This window comes from Trichoplusia ni, chromosome 1 (genome assembly GCF_003590095.1).
Source record: "Trichoplusia ni isolate ovarian cell line Hi5 chromosome 1, tn1, whole genome shotgun sequence".
NCBI classification, from domain to species: domain Eukaryota; kingdom Metazoa; phylum Arthropoda; class Insecta; order Lepidoptera; family Noctuidae; genus Trichoplusia; species Trichoplusia ni.
In genome coordinates this window covers 6,931,524-6,948,529 of record NC_039478.1, presented here as the reverse complement: position 1 = coordinate 6,948,529, position 17,006 = coordinate 6,931,524, and the positions used below count along the sequence as shown (strand labels likewise).

At 35.0% G+C, this 17,006-nt stretch overlaps 4 protein-coding genes across 4 annotated transcripts; all 4 read right to left on the bottom strand.

Moving 5' to 3' along the window:
- Positions 1-2,246: 2,246 nt before the first annotated feature.
- On the bottom strand, positions 2,247-3,152 carry LOC113492286. The gene is made up of 2 exons (XM_026869729.1): positions 2,947-3,152; positions 2,247-2,606 (listed from the first exon to the last, which is right to left on the bottom strand). Exons 1-2 carry the CDS (start codon positions 3,022-3,024, stop codon positions 2,355-2,357), a joined length of 330 nt encoding a protein of 109 aa, XP_026725530.1. The 5' UTR covers positions 3,025-3,152; the 3' UTR covers positions 2,247-2,354.
- A 78-nt stretch (positions 3,153-3,230) lies between these two features.
- Positions 3,231-4,688, bottom strand: LOC113492276 (uncharacterized protein DDB_G0271670-like). Its single transcript, XM_026869719.1, has 3 exons — positions 4,599-4,688; positions 4,244-4,510; positions 3,231-4,088 (listed from the first exon to the last, which is right to left on the bottom strand). Exons 1-3 carry the CDS (start codon positions 4,638-4,640, stop codon positions 3,594-3,596), a joined length of 804 nt encoding a protein of 267 aa, XP_026725520.1. The 5' UTR covers positions 4,641-4,688; the 3' UTR covers positions 3,231-3,593.
- Positions 4,689-6,743: 2,055 nt separating this feature from the next.
- On the bottom strand, positions 6,744-7,687 carry LOC113492295. The gene is made up of 2 exons (XM_026869741.1): positions 7,599-7,687; positions 6,744-7,065 (listed from the first exon to the last, which is right to left on the bottom strand). Exons 1-2 carry the CDS (start codon positions 7,635-7,637, stop codon positions 6,781-6,783), a joined length of 324 nt encoding a protein of 107 aa, XP_026725542.1. The 5' UTR covers positions 7,638-7,687; the 3' UTR covers positions 6,744-6,780.
- Positions 7,688-8,738: 1,051 nt separating this feature from the next.
- Positions 8,739-9,511, bottom strand: LOC113492266. The gene is made up of 2 exons (XM_026869707.1): positions 9,403-9,511; positions 8,739-9,279 (listed from the first exon to the last, which is right to left on the bottom strand). The coding sequence occupies exons 1-2, from the start codon at positions 9,436-9,438 to the stop codon at positions 8,920-8,922; spliced, it is 396 nt and encodes a 131-aa protein (XP_026725508.1). The 5' UTR covers positions 9,439-9,511; the 3' UTR covers positions 8,739-8,919.
- Between the last annotated feature and the right edge of the window lie 7,495 nt (positions 9,512-17,006).

The following is a 17,006-nucleotide window of genomic DNA, read 5'->3' as shown; positions in this document are numbered from 1 at the left end:
CTTGTCATGGAAGAATCCAGTTATGTTCAGTTGTGTATGTCTGATGAAGAACATCATCATTCCCCTGCTCTTATCCCAATTATTATTTGGGGTCGGCGCAACATGTCTTCTCCTTCCAAACCTTTCTATCTGACGTCATCTCACAAGAAACATTCTTGTGAGAAGAAGATCAGAAGGTCTAAATTACTTTCTTCGTCTTGTAGCTGCCAGAGGACCGGAGAGCCGAAAACCGTATTTCGCTACCCAAACTTTTACCGCACACTTTGCTGATTAAGAGAAGTACTCCTAGCATACCGGTGCCGGTGTTTTGAGTATACCTTTAGGGTAGTAGATTACACCAAATCATTAATGGTGACTTGTGGAAGATATTGTCAAACATGGTATTAAACCTAATAAGCCAGACGCCGATCGGGGTACCTTGTAAATTTCTGTGAAGGTGTCTATGATTCTGTGATGGAGCACTTATTCCAGTATAAGATGAAGCGATTTTTCATGGCCTAGTGTTTTTTTTGCTGTTTCTATTATATGAATTCCTTATCAGATGATTAGATTTGTCAAAATTTCGAGAAGGTAAGGTAAAAGTAGTAGCCTGTGTTATTTTTCATATATTTAGAGGTTTCGTGAAGTAAATATGATTAAAAAAAGACGTTATTTTTATTCGTTTATTAACAACAACGGCATTTAAGATTCGTTATATTCTTCATAATCGTCATCTGACGAGGTAGATGAGGAAGTCGAAGAAGATCCAGAAGAGTCAGATGAGGATGAACTAGATGACCTAGAAGTACTTGAAGAACTTGAATCAGAGCCACTTTCATCGTCGTCAGAAGTAGTGGTTGAAGTGGAATTTTTACGACAGAGATAGCCCATCCTTTTTGAACATCTACCGTTCCTGCAGTACGGGTATTCACCGCTACAAGTTATTTCCCTTCCGCGGTTATTCCGGTTGCAGCGGCGTGAAGTTGTACATGAAGTGCACATGGCTCTTCCCTGAGAGAAAGAAAAAATTCTGAGTTTGTCAATTAACATATAATTTTGAAGTCTTTTTTTTAAGAATTTTTCAGGAGAAAATTGGTGCAGGACAATCTTGCTAGTCGTATTCTCTGCAAAGACTTTCATAATTAACCATGAATTCAGACAGTCAGAATTTACAGTATATTTAAAAAGGACTTTCAATTTACTTAATCTTTTTTTTATTCTACCTGTCTCCTGAAGTTGCATCTCACACGACGCGAGGACGCAGGAGACCTTTTCTCACGAGAACCTCCACTGAAGAAGTCGGCACCAGGAAATGGAGGCCAATTGAAGTTGCTGAGAGCAAAATGTCCAAAGAGTCCAGATGCAGCTGAAGCCATATGTGTGGTGGAGGATTCATCTTGGGGAGCAGCGGAAGTCTCAGTGATTAGTGTATCCGCTTATATACTTACGATAAATAATAATTATGTAAATCGGGAAAATCTGAAAGCCGTCTGCGTTGCATGGAGAATCATTATCATAAGAGGTATTGAATGTAATAAAGGGAGAGGAGAACAATTGGTTAGTAAGTCGAATGGCCATACACATTAACTATTAGAGAAATTATTATGAAAGAAAACCAAACAAGCGATCATGTTCGAAAGACATCTGACAAATGAAAAAAAATAAGGAACTGCTCTCACTTAACGGTGGTTCTGGAAAATTTGTAGAATCTCATACGATGAGAAAACAAAGGTGTTAAAAAAACGTTTATAAAACTGCCTTATATTTTTATGTTGCAGGCTTAAAGATTATGCAATAAGTAAGTATGTACCTGATCACGAGGATTGAGTTCTATCAGAGGTTTTATGGGTTAAATTACCCATTTTCCTTTATTCCTACATTTTACACTTTGTGACAGCAGTTACTACTGTAACAGCCGTATAATCGAGATTTCTGTACCCATTGTCAGATTTCAAATGTAATTTTATACAATGAGAAACATTGGCCTGACATGGGTTGAAAGATATTAGCGTAGCCACAATATGTTCCAAGGAAGAATTTTGATTAAATCAGAACCGCTTTTTGCCGACATTCTGCAACTTTGATGTTAATTAATTCCATTCAAGTTATTTGCGTATTGTTTATTAGAAACCTAATTATGTGAAATACAATATTAGGATACATGATAATATCCTTTGTTACAGCGCTGAATAGACGATGATAGTTTTCTAAGATTTGTACGAAGTTGCTGGACCAATAAAAATTTTGAGGATAACATAAAAAAATAGTTAACAATAAAAAATATTTTATTTCGAATAACCAATCTAATAACAAAACACGGAAGTAAACACCAAGCACATGTCGAGAATAATAACAATTAATTTTAACATAATCGATTAGGCACATTCGGCGCTTGGAACCGAGGAACATACGCCATTATTGCAGTGAGGTTGGAACGGGTTGTTGCACGCTTTGAGTATTCCACCGATCTGTTTGCATATCAGTTTCGTGTGACAATCATGGCAAGATATCTTTGGGATAACGGTGAAGTCGCAGGATGTCACACCGTCTAATGCCCTTTTGCCACGACCCTGGTTTTCATGCGGTCTTCCTTGGGGAACCTGAGCCACGGCTGCAGCCAGTACGCACTGGAAAATATGGAATTGGTTTGATGCATAAAGATAGCTTCAGATGTCGTATGTGCAGTGTCTCACAAGAGTATTATAGTAAAATGTTGGCTTAAAGTCCTGCGAAAAACTCTGAGAGCTGAGGACAGTGTGATGAGACAGACCAAAAGTACAGAAATAAAGGTCATAAGAAAATCCCGATCAATGCAGAATTTAAAAAAGCTTCATCATAAGAAAACAGTTCTAGATATTTTTATTATTTAAATTTGGACACAAACTAACTAAAAAAACAACATTGACGTTATGAGTCTACATATCGGTAAATTAAAAAATATCGATTTATTATATAAAAGACACATACCAGCGCCATAAAGATCACGATAGTTCGGTTGTAAGCCATTGTTCTTGAAGTTTGATGTGTATACTGATCACTGCACATTGTGCCTGTCCTATTTAACTGTAGCCTATATAATTATGTAAATAAATAGGGAAGTCGCGAAACAACTGTTGGGTTTCCCTTGTTTTGTTTTTAATAGGAAAATACTTATCTGGAAGCTTGTTAGCGTGTTTGTGAAAACACGATAGAAATGATAAGGATTAATATTTATGGGATGGTAAACTTCTTAGTTAAGACGCAATGTTTTTGTTTTTACTATATTTATTGTTGATGGCAGTATTTCTTGATGCCGTAATTTAATTTTCGTATTTAAGGCTTCAAATAATTTCATAATTCATGTATAATATTTTATTGGAGAAAAACCGAAAGGTAAAGTTGTCAAACTTCGTAAACACCTAAATCGGATAACAAAAATATCAAACTGAATATAAACATGAAATCCGTGTTTTGTTAAATTAGACTTCGTTTTTTTTGAACAATCATAGTCTTTTAAATAAATTTATAATTTCAAGTAATACACAGATACATAACTATTTTGATTTATAGTATCGAGAGAGAGAGAAGAGAGATGAATGTCTGGACATTCAGTTATTTATAGAACGTTCTTTTTTTCAGTAATCTTCATCAGATTCAGTGGTGCTGGATGAAGTTGAAGAAGAAGAAGAAGAGCTAGAAGATGATGAACCAGATGAGGTGCCCGATGATGTACTAGATGAAGTACTGCTTGACGAATCTGAAGAATCGGAAGAGTCTGAGGAATCGGAGTCATCTGATTCCGTCGTACTGGATGAGCTAGATGAACTGGACGATCCTGAAGAGCTCGATGATCCCGACGACCCTGACGATGTTGACGATCCTGATGAAGTAGATGATCCTGACCCACTGGATGAGCCCCCAGAACCACTTGAAGTACCACTTCCAGAAGAAGTCGACGATCCGCTAGGAGAACTTGTACTTGAAGAACCTCTCCTGCAGAGCCTGCCTTTCCTTTTTGAACATTTACCATATCTGCAGTATGGTCTGTCACCGCTGCAAGTTACGTCTCTGCCGTTATTATTGCGGTTGCAAAGGCGAATCGAGTTGCATGATGTGCACATCCATCTACCCTAAAATGGGCAAATGTATTTAATTAGTTTTATTTTAAAGCATTACGTATCCATTAAAAAAACTAATCGAATTGTTTTAGTTCCAAGCAATGTTACATTCTAAACAAATTTTAATTTAACTGAAATAATAATAATGGCTATATGGTATTGCCAACCTGCCGTCTAAAATTACATCGGGTGCGACGTCCTTTAGCAGGAGACCTCTTTGGACGTGAAGCACCACCAAAGAAGTCAGGGAACTTAAAGTTGCCAAAAGGAAAACTTCCAAACAGTCCGGAGGCCGATGATGCCGCCGCTTTGGTTGTGGACGAATCGCCACTTGAAGCCGCCGATGATGCAGATGATGATGAAACCTCAGTACCCTCTGAAGATTGAGCTGCCGCCGAACTAGATTCCTGTGCCAATATTATTGTAGTTGGAACCTGAAATTTAGAAATAAAAAATCAAAATGAAGATAATAGGTTATTATTATATTTAAGATTTTATGTTCATGAATAATTGAGGGCTTACCAAGATGGCAAAAACCAGAAGTATGGTTTTAAAAGCAGCCATTTTAAATTCTTTTCTTAAATCCTCGCTTCTCTCTAATGTTAGTGACGATTAAAGTGGTTAATAGAAGTGTTTATATACCAGTGATACATAATAATTATGTTAATCTGTCCGTTATTGATGATAGGGCTGTAACAACAATATTGAAAATATAAAGACTACTTTTATTGTGTATTCGTTTATCGTTCAACATTTCAACCGACTCGCTTTCTTGTTAAACTATAAAGACACAATGAATGGGCATAACACTAGTAAAAATCATCTCAATTCTGAGTATTATCAAGATGTGTATTCAAATGTCTAATACGGAACAGTACATAATGTTAATGTTAAAGAGTAAAGATACAGCCCTGATATTCATCAGTGAATAGCAAACAATACCGATAGCGGCTTCAGATATTCAATCAGAACCGAACAGAAGCCGTCAATAGTTTCCAATATAAAAGCCGCTTTCATTGCATACAAAATCGTTAGTACGCCGCTTGGTCTTTGAAATAAAGGTGTATATCATACACAAAACAATTGAGCCTTTGGTCTCGTGGCCACAAACGTGCCGTACCGTCGTAATTTTGGTTCGATTGTCAACTGTTATTCGGATTCCTCGTTACGAAATATTCAGTCGGCCCCAAATAGGCGCAATACACTTTTAATTTCATAACATAGGTTAAAGGGTGGTTGTACATGAGGTAGGAAAGTTGCTGACAAAGTTTATGTATATTTTATACTTATTATGATTATAAGCGAAAGACTGCAGGCGGAAGCTGGATGCGGCAAGCCGATGACAGGGCGCTATGGCGCACATTGGGGTAGGCCTATGTCCAGCAGTGGACTACTAAAGGCTGATGATGATGATGATGATGATTATAAGTACATAGTTCACTTAAAAAATGATGATTATCACCTAACAATTAATACACGTACTTATTATCATCACGATGATTTTTACGTATGTGTTTCGGGAGGGTTGAGCACAGGATAGGAATCCTGGAAGGACTTTCAGGAGGACTTTTTTCTGACTAAATATTTAATGTAACAATTGTTTTTTTAAATAAAGCAAAATATTGTGATGACATCAAGTTGAATAATAGAAAACAAGCGCGATACGTAAAAGATGTGTTCTCAGTTCTGATAAGATAGCAATTGTTGATAAGCCTCTTGTTTTGTTTCAGACAAAATCTTAGAAGACAACCAACAAACATTAGTTAAACACAAAATAACATTAGTGCAGCGTAACCATACTATAATATTGTTTCATAATACATTTTCTTGTCACATTTTCGGGATTGATTTCAACACAGATTTTCTTAAGTATTGGCCGTTTTATGAGAAATAAGATTATGATTTAAAAATCCAAAAGTTTCTCTTCCTAAATTCGATGACTCTCTCCTTTCATATTTTTTATGTAGAGAAGCGCATATGTCACACTAAAAATAACTTTTTTTTTCTGCGCACCCCTTTGAACTCCATTCAGGGGGCGAATAGAGATTAACTTTAACTTGTTACTCATCCTCGAATATTTAGAAGCAGGATTATACATCTGGGGCCACGTCCAGTCACGATACAGCGAGTCGGAGGATGAAGAGAGTACTAACCTACGTAGACAGAACTAGATATGTAATCTCTACTAATCCAGATATATCAAGTTAAGATTGTATTTTTCTACGCTATGTCATGAGACAGATAACCATTTCCTTATGATACTGAGTCACTGAGTATCTACATACAGGTAGATGAATGTCTTCGATATTATGGTAAAAAATATTATTTACATAAAAATGTTTGGGATTATTTCTATTGAGAAAAACCCACTATAATCCTCTTATTTTGTAAAAAGGTATGCTTCTGATATTCAGATTGATCCGGTCTCAAAGAAGGTTCGCAAATATCTTGCAAAACATTTTCGAAACATTTTTAGTGGCTATTTCGGTTGACATTTCATAATATTTTTTCATAATTCTAAAGAGTTGTATTCTAGGCGACTTCATAAATGAACCATCTTTGTACTCGTATCAAGATTTACTCGAACGAACGAGTTTCACTGATTTGGTGTCGATATGGCTGTAGTAAAATCGTTTCATATTAGTGTTGTAGAGCAAAACAAAAAGCATTTTGAAATATAAATTTTATCAAAAACTTAAATTTATTACACTTTAGGACATCCTCTGTCAGGTATATGTGAGCACCTTCCATTAACACAGTACGGTGCGAAAGGATTATAACACCTTACTCTGACTCCACCGTGTTCCCAACAGAATAGCCTTGTTCGACAGTCCAAGCAGTTGTGTAAAGGCTTGGCAAAGCATAGTGTTTGAACATCAAATTGTTTTCCAGAATCATTTTGTGCAAGAATTTCTTCATTTGTCGTGATAACCACGTTTTGTGTTTCCTCAGATATGGCGTTCGCTGCTAGAGCACTGGCTAGGATGCACTGAAAGTAAGAAAGAAGAGTGCTGTTATTTTGAATGCAAACTTTATCGTTATAAGGCGGCCATAAAGGTAAAATTAAACTGGTTAAGAATAAAACTTAAAACTCTTTGTATAAATAGTATTCTTCTTAATTAAAAAGTTAAACACAAACGAAAACTATTTACATTTACAGTGCATCATCTATAAAAATAAAGGTAAAACTAAAACCGCAGAAGAACCTAATCAAGCAAACTAAATATCATTGTTCAGGAAAACAATTGAAGCTAAATTGGACTTCCAATCCAGGGGCTTCCAAAACTAGACTAACCTTATAACTACGTCACTGTTGACCTAGGATTAATAAACCTAGAATTCAGGGGCAATCGAAACGCGCCTATAATATTATTCCAGTTATGAAAGCGTGATTACTGCATCTATCTTTCACAGTCTTATATATCTTTCACAGCAATATAAAATAATATTATATTCAAAGATTATAGATTATTAGACACCTAGGTTTTGTTCAAATAATGCTTAATTTGTAAGTTTACGTACCAAAGCCACAGCGATGAGAGCGTTTTTGAAATGCGCCATTGTTTACTGATAATTTTTGAGTATATGAATATTATTTGTTGTTTTATTATACTTATATACGGACAACTTATCTTACGATTTTATCGTAATATCTCGAAAAATATGTATCTCGAAAATTATCATCGTGTGTCATAGTTGCTCTTTTAAGATGAGTAGATCCCAAGATCGCAAGTGTATGTCGTGTTTTAAACTTATAATTACTTTTTACTATTTGTAATGAAATGTGTTGAAAAATAATTACGAATAAAGGAAGAATTGAAACGATTTTTTTTTATAACTAAATCACCTTACTTCTAATGGTGCAATTTGTAGCACTCCTATATCAAATTAATAAATGTATAAGTTATCGGTAATGTTTAGAGCTGGTACCGTCTTGATTCGTCCAAGTAGAATTCTTTTTTATGTACTTAATTTATTTTAGAGACTCCACGCTTGAGGATGACTCAATCCTGAAGTCTTTCGTCTTATACTGACCATCCGACCAATTTCGGACCCAACCGGAGTCCTCCATCGCATTATCAGCTCGTGTTATTAATTAAATAATACTCGACATTTAAATAAAGACGGAAAATATTACGCCTAAATATATTATTATTACGTATTTATTAAATCGCACTAGCATTTGCCTAACGAATGTTTAGTTGCTTGATACGAAAATTATGGGTTAACCCGTATCACTTCGCACAGTCGGAATTCGCTAGCTAATCTAAACCACTCGGCTATTCATGACGACCATGCGTGATGCTATGACATATAAAATCTTCAGAGGATTTTACAGAATTTCTCCCAGAATTACTCGGTAGCAAATTATTTTCAAATTTGAATCAATAGAAATTAATAAAGTTGTGGTAATTAATATTCTGTCCGTAATCTTGAACTCAACGCTGATTGTCAAGTGTTTGGGTGTATTTTCGGTTTAGATATTGTGAGTCACATTTAACAACTTTATCAGAGAGATAAACGTGACTAGTCTTCCTATATATCTTACGAATTAAAATTTAGTGTAGTAACTAAAAAAAAATGACTCAGATTTTGTTTGGTTCAGATATTATAATAAGCGTAGTAATTATAGGCTTATTTTGTAAATAAATAATAAACGAATGAAATTGAAAAATAGTAACATTTATTGATTACACAAATATGATAGGAATAATAAGTTAACAGATTCAGAGTGTCGTAATCGCTGAAGAAGATATTAAAGCGATTTCGATTTAGGAAAAGTAGCGAAACAGATCGGGTTTGAGAGGGTAGAGTATTTCAAAGATTTTGTGGTTGATAATTTTTAGGCGGTGCGGGCGACGGCAGGCACGGCTGGAACAGCGCATTCCGCTGACGGGGTAGCTGAACACTGACCCAAGTTGCAGTAGGGAAGGAGAGGGTCGGTGCAAGCGCGCTGGAGACCTCCGATCTTAGTGCACACAAGCTTAGTATTGCAGTCTATACATTCGCTGCCGATGCCAGTGCACTGGACCCACTGGGGGAACCAGGGTGCGCTGGCTAGCCACGGGGGGATCCAGGGGTTAGCGGCTCCATTGGCTCCTGCACCACCCCATGCTCCCGCGCCTCCCCAGCCTCCGGCGCCGCCCCAACCGGCACCAGCTCCCCAACCAGGTTGAGCTGGCACTGATGACACGACTACAACCTGAAACACAAATGCAATACAAGATTATTAGACTATTATTATGGCAATTTCATTTGTACTTATAAAACTTAAGGGATAGAGTTAAAAGATTATTTACTGATATATTTTGGGTGAATCACTTACCAATAGGCATAAAACCATAGCAATTTTGGCAGACATGATTGATGTATTATATTGTTCGTTTAATTCGAGTTCGTAATACAAGCAGGTTCACTTCGTTTCTATTGTGAAGAGCTCAAAGTAGCTCCTTTTATACCTTTAATGTTTGTTCATTAGATTATGATGCTACCACCTGTAGTTTGTATGTGTACATACAAAGGTTTTCCCAAATGGAAAGAGTAGGCAGCCATAACGTTGATAAGAGATATAGAGTCAACAATACTTGTTTGTCTAAACGGCAGTAATTTCGAATAATAATATTGTATAAATAGAGTTGTAAGAGGGAAATTTGTTGTCATATTTGTGAGAATTCCACTTATTTACAACAGTTCAAAGGATTTAGACATGAAATATGATAGACTTTTTGGAGCATGCATAATGCATGTGCCTTTTCATGTAGCAACAGCAACGAAACGTGATCTGAAGGTTATCTCGGACTGATCAAACATAGTCACGTTCATATTTTTTCTTATGCAACTGACGTCTTGTTCTATTCTTAAGCGTATCAATTAACTGATCCACCGGAGCAATCGATCTGGGTTCAGGACCAGAGGGTTGTGGAAGCGTCCAAATTAACTCTGAGCGCTAGCTCTGACTCTAAAACGGACTGATGAATTTTATAGACAAGTCAAAGTCACGTCATTATTCCACCATACATTTGTAGTTTTGTATTAAAGTCCAATGTCAAACTCACATTATTGACGATGGCACTGTACAGAGGGTCTAACAAAAAGTCTAGAGTAACTAACTGTTATGCTTGTGGAAGCTTGACAGCTCAATATAAGGCGTAGAGCCTCTTCTTTCTTCCACATCTGTAAATACATTAATTTATGTTTGGTATTAGTAAACCGATTTACACCATACCTTGTCACATAAGGTTACAATAGTCGGTTTCTATATCATAGTTTGCAATTCCAAGAGATTTAGCTAAGAAAAAAATCTGCCAGTAATCATTTTACTCATTTTTATTTAAGTTAAAACTTAGTCTTTCGCCCAACGGAACGATTTGCATATTTGACGCTAAGTACAAAATAGGATTCCAAGAATTTTAATCCCGCAATCTCGAGCCAAATAGTAAGTTTTATTAAAGCGGCCAAGTGTGAGTCGTACTTGCGATAGTAATAATACATTTTTTTTAAGTACCTACCAATATACCTCAAATTAATTTATCTCATTAACAAAGACCAAAGAACCATTTATCATGCATCATCTGTGAAAATTTCCATTGTCTAGCTATCCGTCCGTCACCAGGCTGTACTCGTACTTCATGAACCGCATGCACTAGAGCCTGGTGACGGACGAGCAGACAGTCAGGTGGACAAATAATGGAGCCTCAGTAACAGGCTTCCGTTTTACGATTTAGTTTCGAAACCCTAAAAACCATTTTCATCTTATTACTTTCTAGAACATTTAATTATATTTTTCAAGAAACGTGGCTTTGAATATTCGCTGGCAGTAAAATAATTTTATCATTTCAGTGAAGAACCATATTTTCGAACAGGAATTTTCGGTTTCGAAAAATGTATACTGTGTCAAAGATTATGAGGTGAGGCTAAATAGATGAGAATGAATATCGTCCACCTTCTATTTCAGTTTTTGTAACAGTAACAGTTTTTCTCTCAAGTGCTGAATTTCTTTGTGTTTCCTCCAAAAAAAAACATAAAGAATTTTGGTGGAATTCTGCGTCCTTTTTATTTCGATAAATTCACAGGAAATGTTGCTACGTAGGATGCCAGCGTTTCATATTTTCAGCAACCTCGCATTCTCAGTATAATTATTCTTTCAGCAATATTTTTTTTTTAATTTTGTAGGCCCAAATATACTTTTTTACGGACATACAAGTAGTAATATAATGAGATGAGATTAACTTTTAGTTATTTTTTCCTCTATAACAACACATAGAACAGTTCATTAGATCATATTATCTACGGATTCTTTTTTTACATTCCTTACGAATTTGGTCACCATCGAGATAAATTATCTACTAAAATAATCGTTATAATCCACTAACAGTAGGAAAGATAAGAAGTTTAAAGAAATGAATATCTTAAAACAAACAAACTTAACGATTTTTGTCGAGTAATATCAACATTGGTTAGCGACAATCGAAAGTAAAATGTTCAAAGTACGTCATAAACATTAGACTCTATATTTGTCTCTGGAAAATAACTAAGATTACATTTAATCGCTGTGTAACTGACATGAGATGACAACAGTACTTCTCTCGTCGTGTCATCTTTATCAAAAGAAATGAAGGTGTACATGATAAAGCTGATTCATTCTGAGCAGATGGGTAATTACAATTCATTGGAGAAGCCCATTCTTGTACAAATACAGATATTAAACAAGCATTTAAGCTTAGAAGGAGATCAATTTCTATAAATGTCTAATTGAATATTTGTCTAAATAAGTTTCGGATAAAACAATATAGCATAACATTTGCCTGATTTAGATTTTCATATCAAGAACGATTTCTTTTGGCCAGCGGTTCATGTCCATTAGCTGGACAAATTCTTTCCTTCTATATTTCTATTATAATACTCTACGTAGAGCCATGTCTATATTCATGAAGTAGTAAATGGAAATGGCATTCTGACAAAGCCTTTTCCAGGCAGCGATTATCTCTGTCTGGTCTCTATTTTAAGGGCTAATAGTAACAGAGTTAGTATGCGAATTCAAGGCAACTGTAACTAAGATACTTTTTAAAGTCTTTTTTTCTACTAGGCATAGTATACAGAAGTAGTTACCTACTGGTACTCAGAATAGTAAATAAGTAACCATTACTTACTTACTATTCTGAGTGAGTGCGGGTATTATTTCAACGATTCATCCCAAGGTTCTTGCCATTTAGAAGGTAAACATTGATCACCACGTTAGCTCTCTACAGGTAGTTAATTATAGGTTCTTATCGAGCAATCTAGGTTTCCTTACGGCATTTTCGTTCAATGTTTGACAGTGGTGTCTTACAATATATAAGTAAGTACTTAAACTTAGAACGAAACTTAGAAAAGTTACATTGGTACTTTGCCTTTCTTGGGATCAAATCTGCCCTCGTGCATACAAATTATTCATACACAAAACTGTAAGGCCATAACGACCTTTTTTATAATATTTCAACCATTTTAACACATGACATATTAGGTTGTTATGTCGATGTTATAATTCATACCTAATTCAATATTTGAGAAAACCTTACAATCTCCTTTCTCAAATATTCCCCAAAAAACACTTTTATTAAAATCGACGTGGTGATATTCAGAAATAGGAAAGATTAAGTACTTCATACTTCTTCCGATCAACCAATGGATTAATAACTTGCCAGTAGAAGCAATTAATTAATAACAGCTGGTCTAATTGGTACTTAATGCTTGTTGTATGAAAAGTATCCTTGTGTGAGGTAAAGAAAATGTTTAATGCAGCTTTTATTTATATGCTCCCATATATCGCTTGTCTGTGCTCGAACTCCGAAGGCCTTCGAAAGACTACAAAGGCAAAATACAGATTGTACTAATTTTACCATGTTTAGAAAAACAGGTGCTTAAGTTTTCCGGCAAATCTATGGTACCGGCCCACATGATATTTTACAATACAATAGCGTAATTATTTTGACACACAAAGTAGGCAACAGTTCTGCATTTACTTGATTATTTATGTTCCTTCTCCTATAGAGCGGGGTTCAATGATACCTGAAAGTTGTCGTCGAAACCTTTGCCTGATGAACCTTTGTCCCTGTTGACGCCTTTAAAAAGTACCGGTGAAGTTAACTCGTGGATGAAAAATAAAATTGTACGTGGATAACTCTCCACCTTTTCTTAATTGGCTATTACTTGAACTTAATTATTCAACCGGAGTGAATTGAAAACGTAATTACAACTACATAGGTATTAAGTAATGCAAATAATCTTATTTAATGTCTTTCATATGAAATGAACAGCTTGCAGAGATAATAATGTGTGCGATCGTTTAAAATATTATGAGTTGTAAAATTCGCTATTTACCCTGACAATGCAGTAAATGTACACATTTAATATGTATAGTTAAAGCCGTTGTAAATCATTCACTCATTACTTAACTTTTGTGTGCATTTGTGTAAAATTAGTTTAGAATATTTTTAATTAATGTTGCCAACTTACGAGTAGCATGAAATAATAAAGAATCCCGTGACAAAGAACACACGACACAATAAGCGCCTTTTAAATTTATACTAGCACAGAATTGTTTATCCGTGCTCCGAAAGCAATTTCATCGCAGGAACCAGAGTTGCTCTACCGAGAAAATCCAAATAACACGCGGACGGATTAAATCGACTGAAAACTTTGTTTATTTATTTAAATATTTTATACATTATTATTTTACGCAGAAACTCTAGTCTTATCTATGAAAAGTTATTATACCTCACCCTAATTTTGCTACAAGGGCACCATAACTTCATGCAATTTAATTTTGTGAATATTATGGGGTACTTGTCTCAGTACTTTTGGAATGAATCCTTTTAATGTTTTGTTTATTCACGAGATTTAACACCTGCTGTTATAAGTAGATAATGTTGTATGCTGTGCTCTTGCTGATATTTTTATATGCTTCATTATCACTAGGTGTAATAAAACGCAGTCACTATCCATCTGTCTTTCCCAATAAATGCTTAGTTCTTTAAAACTACGCAATAGATTTGGATGCGTTTTTTTAAAGAAAGAATAACTAAAGGGAAGCTTTTTATGTATATATACACATGCATAATTTGGTAGAGACTTACCAATAATTTTAGAATGCTTTAATGCGATGTCAGCTTTCGGCGAAATAGCCTATTTTTATGATAATTATTCTATAAATTTAAAACAACGCTTATTTGTGATTCGGTTTTAGCTAACATGGTTATAATTGTTATGAAAATACGTTTAATTAAATACAAAATACACTACAATGTAAGACAAAGTTGCGCTTTGAACTATTTGTATTTGCTTTTGTATTCAATGTTATTATTACTCTTAAAATAGTATTTAATCAAAAAAATAATTAGTTAGGCACCCGTGTTAGGAACTAAGAAATCAAGTTCAAAATGCAGTACCTAGTTTCATTAGTTTTATCATTGTTACATAAAATGCCACAATTCTTATTATAATCCTACAGTTATCTCAAATATCTATTCAGTTTAGAACAAAATTCAAAATATATTTGTGACCTGACCAAGGTTACAAATATATTTTCGTGACTATGTGTACACTTAATATCTAAAAATGTGTATATAATTTCAAGTTTTCAGATCCAACAGTTTCGGTAACGTATCATGATATGTCAGTCAGTCAGTCTGTTCTTACATAAATAGAAGATAACGGGATGTAACTATTTATTTTGAGATTAATTTTGTTTGCGAAAACATTTAATTTTATGTTTTGACGTTAGCAATCTTTTTCTATGGATTTTGTGAATTAACCGCAGTTCAACTGCATATGATATAAGATTAGATACTTATCTTATAGTCACATGTTATGCCATCTTAGTCATTTTCAATTTGAACAGAGAAATGATACAATTTCAGCCAGACTGTAAACAAGGCTTCGCACGTTTCCTTCGCATGTTATTTTGTATCTAAGGAAGTAGCTTTCACTATAGAATCTAAAGGTTCGACGAAATAGCAAGTGCTACGAAGGCACTGCAACTTTTGCAACTTCAGCGTTTATTGACGAAAATGTTCTTTACCATGGTCGGATCTAGAGGCCCAGGGGCCCCGAGGCCTCCAGGCAACAAAATCCCTTGGTTCAAATTTTTTCATTCAGTGAAAAATTTATCGAGCTTTTTTTTAGATGCCTACATACGGCACTGTTCTTTACACAACTTTTCCATAAAATACCGGTTCATTGACAGATATGAACCTCTAACAGATACTTAGACCACAACATGTTCACAAGAACAAAGAAGAAGGCTTTATTCAAGACGAACTAACACGCTAATAATTAACTAATCGAATTATGGTATTTCTGCATCATATATACACAAAAGTCTACACAGTCACTGCTATGCAACCACCACATGTTGCATCAACAGTTATTACCTTAAAACAGTTATTAGAATCTTATAGACTATATTAAATGTAGGAGAACAACAGATATACACAGTTATGACGTTATTTTATCTAATATTGTCACAACGATACTGTTGTGTAAATGTTATTACATTCCTATTTATATTATTGCAACCAAGGTAATAACAAAATGAGCAAACGATTTTAATAAAACCTTTATTATTTTCCACATGAACTGATGTTTCACTTCAAGGCAAAGGAATCCCTTCCTCCATTTAAATCGATCTTTGGCTAAAAAACAATAACATATTAGCAATTATTTTTAAATCTGCTACAGTTTCGAAGAATGTAGAATGTTAATATTCAATTTCCGACAGTCATTAAAATTTCGTGTACAATGGTTAAAGAATGCAAACAGTGTAATCTCCGCGATAAGTTTGGAAGACATAAGCAAATGCACGTGATACCGTTACATAATTTTGTCCTAACTGACCCTGGCAATGAGATTTTGTAGTTAAACTCACAAATTCGTTGCGTGATCTTTTATTTTCTACGTGTAAACTGCACTACGTGTTTACAAACCGCTGGCGAACATACTTTTAAAACTTTATTTTGCTGTCAAAGCAGTTTACCACCATTATCATCATTCTTCTATAACTTTCCCAGCTATTTTGGGGTTGGCTTCCAGTCTAACCGGATTCAGCTACGTACTAGGGGTTTACAAGGAGCGACTGCCTATCTGACCTCCTCATCCCAGTTACCTGGGCAACAGGATACCTCTTTGCTAGACCGGTTGTCAAACTTTTTAGCATCTAACTACGGAACATTATAATACGAATAACAGCCGGTTCCTATAATTTCACGTGCTTTCCGAAACATGCACGTTAAATTGAATACCGTTTTCAAGCTGTTTAAATAAAACAATATATATATGTTATGTATTTTTTTGATGAGCTCCCCTCTAAGGATTTGCATACTGGTGTCACGGGGATTTCACAAACATTCAAAGTTCACGCCCAAAGATTTTAACTCAGTGGGAAAAAAGTAACACATATTGGGATCATGGTCGTTATAAAGATCGCTGATAAACCTATAAGCTGGATCTAGCATGTTCACTTGATGTAAGGGAAATCAATACATTACTTAGGGCTCTGGTGCCCTTGGCGACACTTTTAGTCTAAATAAAACTTAGGAATAAGAAATATTTGGCTTAAGTAGCGTAAGTACTGGGGAATGAAAAGAAAATATTTGAAATATTTAATGCACTTTGTATTATTATCTTACAAGATTAATTTTAAAACGAACATACAATTCTCATTGACAATAAGTTTGTGCTTAAAACTATTTTAAGTACTGTGGAACTGCTAATAGCAACATTAGGCTTATATTGTGTTGTTGCCTGCAACATACCGCTTGGTATAACGCTAGAATAACTTAATTGGGTTTGTGTGTACAATATTGTCGAGGTCTGCAAACTATAGTGGAATTCTGCATTTCGTGTGACCCAATTTACAAAATGTGGGAAGGAGAAATCGAAGTTTGATGTTAA